Below are 4,824 nucleotides of genomic sequence, written 5' to 3' on the forward strand. Positions count from 1 at the left end.
CTTTATTTCTAATACGAATAATTGGTAACCATTGTTAAGTAAGGTACCAAAGACTCTAATTATGTTTAAGATTAATCATTCAAATTGACCAAGAAGATAGTTTTGAGTTGAAATAGTGAGGAGCTTAACATATGAACAGTTCATAGAATATTAAGATCCTCTCTTTTTCGTTTTGTGTTTACAGGTGGCAATTTTTAAGAGCTTCCAACAGTCTTTTTTTTTTTTTTTTTTTTTTTGCAAAAGCCGTAGATAAGAGCAAGAATTTAATCTATTGCTTATTTTTAAAATGCTGTTTGAAAATGGACATTATAAAATCTGATTACATTGTGTAGATTTTTAGGGCTAAAGAATAAAGTTAGAAATCTATGTGTTCTTAGTATTCATAAACTGTGTATATTGCACCTAAGCTGCTTATATTGCATATATTCCTGGGTCTCAAATGTAATTGGTGTGTTTCTCTTTCCTTTTTTAAAAATATCAATAGGATGATCATGACAGTTGTGGGTCTAATTCTACTAATCGTAGTACTACTGAGAATACAAAATCATCACTAAAACCCCGAAGAATTCAGCAGACTGCTCCTACAGATCCTGATTTACCACCAGGTAACTTCTAATGAGGTTGATAGTGCATAGATTTCAGTTGTTACTGATTCTTCTTTAGTCCTTTGTAGAATATGTACTTTCAGCCAATATATAAATGTACATTTGCTGCATGGCTTCAAAACATGTTGGGACCAGAACTCTCACAAATGACTTTCATTCATATTTTAATTCTTTTTTTGTAGTAAGTAATTGAGTTTCCTGTAGCCTCTTTCAGCAAAGACTTATGGTTTGTTTTTTTCCCATGTATGTTGTTAAAAAAAGATAGTGGATTGAGCATTTTGAAGTCCTAAAATTCACTGTGAAATTGTAGAATTTTATAAGTGGAAAAGATCTTACCCATTTTTTTTTTTTAATGATGTGTTAATTTACTTGGGACAGTAGTACTTAAAGAGGTGTTCTTGGTAAGTTTTTTTTTTTTTTTTCTGTGGAACTGGGGATTGACGTCAGACCCTTGCGCTTGCCAGGGAAGCGCTTATTCTGCTGAGCTGTCTCTTGGCCCGACCTGTTGATAAGTGTTTAATGGAGTAGGGAGGTCATTGCATGTGAATCTGTGGCCAAAGTGCTCTACTGCTCTTTCATAGATACTTTTTGTTGTGAAGTATGGTGGGCATTGGTATGTACTTTTTTTCTGTACCAAAGTGTTTTTGTAAGCTTTCTGCTGTTTTAAAGTAGTTAATTTTTGCCAGTCTTTTGGCACCATCTATTGTTAGAGGCTAGTGGTAAGTACATTTCTTAGGTCTGCTTTATTAAAGTATATATACTAAATTACAGAAGCAAACATTGTTACCTAGTGTTATACTGTTGTTAGTGCTGATGGTTTTTAATTCTTCAAAACTGTACCAACAAATTTTTTTTATCCCTCTGGTTTTGGATAGATTAATTGCTGAAAGCTGGAAAAGGTACTAGAAAGAGATACTTTATTTCTGAATATTTTCCTGGTTTGTGTGATGGTTCTGTAATTTTCCTTTTTTCTTACTATGTAATTCCTTGGGAAAAATAAGTGCAGAATTAAACTTTAAATTAAGTTCAACCAGTTGTTTATGCATCTAAGATTGATTGTGTCTCCTTAAAATTCCATATATCACTTCATTATATAGAAACATTGATGTTTTTTCTTGCTTTTGCTCCTACTCCTCTTCCGTCTGCCAGTTTTAGAGTTAATTGTTGACTCTTGCTCCATATTTTTTATTTTTCCTAAGTAACTTGCTTAAAAAAATGTTTAAATCTGTTACCACAGACAGAAACTTTTCAGTCTGCATGTACTCAGTACAGTTCCTAAACTTTTGATGGCTCTTTAAAGCTTATATAAGACTTTATACCTATGGAATCATGGTAATTATCCTGTTTTTAGTGGCATATAATGCAGACCATCCTATTTTTTGAGACATGAAACAATTTGTTCCACTAGAACTACTTGAGGTAGCTTTTGGATGAACATGTGCTTTTCTACCTTGACTAACAGGAAGACTCAAGACTTCTTTTATGCTAACATACACTATAGTTAGGGAGTTGTTTTAATAAGTTAATGATTTTGTTGAAAGAGCAGCAAAACTTAATTTTGCCCAAGGAAAAAAGATAATTTGAGACTCCAGTTGGACAAATGATAAATTATAAACATTCCTAGTGTTACAAACAAGTTCAGTTCCCATGACTAGGTCATTAAAAGAATTGGTCACTTGGGCTCACCAAATAGCTCAGTGGATTAAAGTGCCTGCTTAGGCAGAGCGCAGCAGCTGGGGTTCAATCCCCAGCATGCCATGCTGGCCTCGCCCCTGGAGCTCGCTGAGATGACAATTAAGAGTGGGTGTGATGTCGCGTGCCTGTCATCCTAGCTCTTGGGAGGCTGAACACGGCGGATCACTATGATCCCAATCTACATAATGAGACTCTGTAGACCCTGAAGATCCTGTACTAAATACAAAAACCAAAACAAACAAACAAACAAAAAGAATTGGTTGCTAAATGAATATTTGTATATAGTTTATATACTAAAATATTCAGAAAAAAATGGTTGGAAGAAACTTTACCTTGATGATTTTTGCTTTTATTTGCATAACTACTGCATAGCAGAACATATATAGCAGAACATAAAACTACAGCAATGTACAGTACAATCAGTAAAAAATTAACAGTATTACTTAAACGAGATATACTGACTAAAAAAAAAGACATAGAGTCTCTATAAACAAGGTGCACCAAGCTGTACCAAAAAAAATATGTGTGTAAGTCTGAGCAATGGGTCCTAAGTCTGAACAGCTGTCAAATGGATCATTAAACATGGAGCATCTGGCCAGCCCTAGCCCAGGCCCGATGAGTGTGTGGGAGAGCTTCCTGCTGCCCTGTGCGGGTGGGACCTGTCCGGTCCAAGCCCAGGCGCAGCATGGGTGAAATCCTCTTCCACGCCCTTGGGACCACCCCCACAACTCTGCAGCACCCACCCTCACCCACTGAGTGAGAACTTCTGCCACATTCTAGGGACCCCCAGATCCAGCCATAGCCCAGGCCCAGTGAGTGTATAGGAGAGCTTTCAGCTAGCCTGCGCCTGGGGGACCTGTCCGGTCCAAGCCCAGGCGCAAGTGGGTGAGACCCTCTTCTACCCCCTTGGGACCGCCACCACCACTCTACAGTACCCTCCACTCCTGCTCAATGAGTGAGAAATTCTGCTGCCTTCTCAGGACCCCTAGATGCAGTCCTAACCCAGGCCCAGTGAATGTGTGGAAGAGCTTCCTCTCCCCGCTACTCCATCTTGTCTCCTTCAGACTCAGCTCAGGCCTAGCATACAGACCTGGGGCGAAACTCTGCAGCTGCAGTCCTTGCAGAGAGAGTAGGGGACAGAACCACCCAGCTAGTCCAGGGGCAGAACATCTTGCCAGAGGAGCACAACAGGTTCACTCCCAAGGGCGGCAGCAGGAAGGTGCTGAGCAAAGCAGCCAGACCCAAGCCAGGCACAGCTGGATAAATCCAAATTTTGTAGATCTGCACCTGAATCTCAGTAGGTGATAAGGTTATAACTGCAACAAAGCTCTACAACAAAGGTCAGAAGAAAGTGCTACACAAAATGATATCACGAAAAGAAGCAAAATGTAATCTCAGACCCCAAGCCCACCCATAACAAGTACAGAGGACACTAACACAGAACAAATTGGGAATCACACAGCTGAAATCAATGAATCAACAGCTTCTGAAACAAAAGGAAACCACTGCAGAAAGGTATAGAGGAACTCAGATTGGAAATGAAAAAAGAAATCCCTGAATTAATAGCATCTACAGTAAAGAATTAAATGCAGAAACATATGGAGGAAGCCCAGTGCCCACCCAGAACAAGTGCAAGGGACACTAGCTCAGCTGAAATATATGAATTAATAGTGTCGAAAGTAAATGAGCAACAGCAGAAAGTTATAGAGGAACTCAGAGTGGAATTCTTTTCTGAAATAAAAAAGAATTCATGAACTCATAGCATCTGAAGTAAAGAATCAAATACAGAAACATATGGAGGAAACCCAATCTGAAAAAAACCTCTGCAGTAAAAGAATTAATAACTGCTTCTAAAGAAGACATTGGTAAAAAAATAGAGGAGATTAGAAAAATGACAGATTCCTTGAATGAGCAATACAGGAAAGAAATACATCGCATGAAGCAAATCAAAGAGATATAGAGGAAATTAAAATCTCAGTCACAAGCTTGCAGAACCGTTTGAGTGAAAGTGAAGACAGAGTTTCAGATCTTGAAGACACTGGTGCATCTAGTGAAAAGATAAGAAAAGATCTCTTAAAAACAACTAGGATGCAGGAAAAAGTAATCCATCACTTGCAAAACGATGCAAAGATGAACAATGTGAGACTAGTAAGTATCAATGAAAAAGAAGGAGTCAATACAAATGACATTAAAAATATATGGGTATAAGTAATAGCAGAAAACTTCCCAAATATGAGGAAACAATCTGACGTTCAGGGAACCGAAGCATACAGGACACCAAGTCACCTCAACCCAATGAAAAACACACCGAGACATATAATAGTCAAGATCCCAGAAATTAAGTACAAGAATAATCTACTGAAAGCCGCTAGAGAAAAGAAGCAGATCACATTCAAAGGAAAACCCATCAGAATTACGGCCGACATCTCTTCACAAACCATGAAGGCAAGAATAACATGGAGCAGAGTACTTCAAGTCCTCCATGAAAACAAATTCCAGCCTATACTATTATACCCTGCAAAAC

At 38.2% G+C, this 4,824-nt stretch overlaps 1 protein-coding gene across 1 annotated transcript in view; it reads left to right on the forward strand.

Moving 5' to 3' along the window:
* Positions 1 to 4,824, forward strand: part of Vps13b (vacuolar protein sorting 13 homolog B) — an 881,657-nt gene that overhangs the window by 39,029 nt on the left and 837,804 nt on the right. The window contains 1 exon segment of the mRNA XM_023699943.1: positions 485 to 605. Coding sequence (XP_023555711.1) covers positions 485 to 605 — 121 coding nt within the window.

The sequence above is a fragment of the Octodon degus genome, unplaced genomic scaffold (assembly GCF_000260255.1).
Source record: "Octodon degus isolate 3935 unplaced genomic scaffold, OctDeg1.0 scaffold00118, whole genome shotgun sequence".
NCBI lineage: Eukaryota > Metazoa > Chordata > Mammalia > Rodentia > Octodontidae > Octodon > Octodon degus.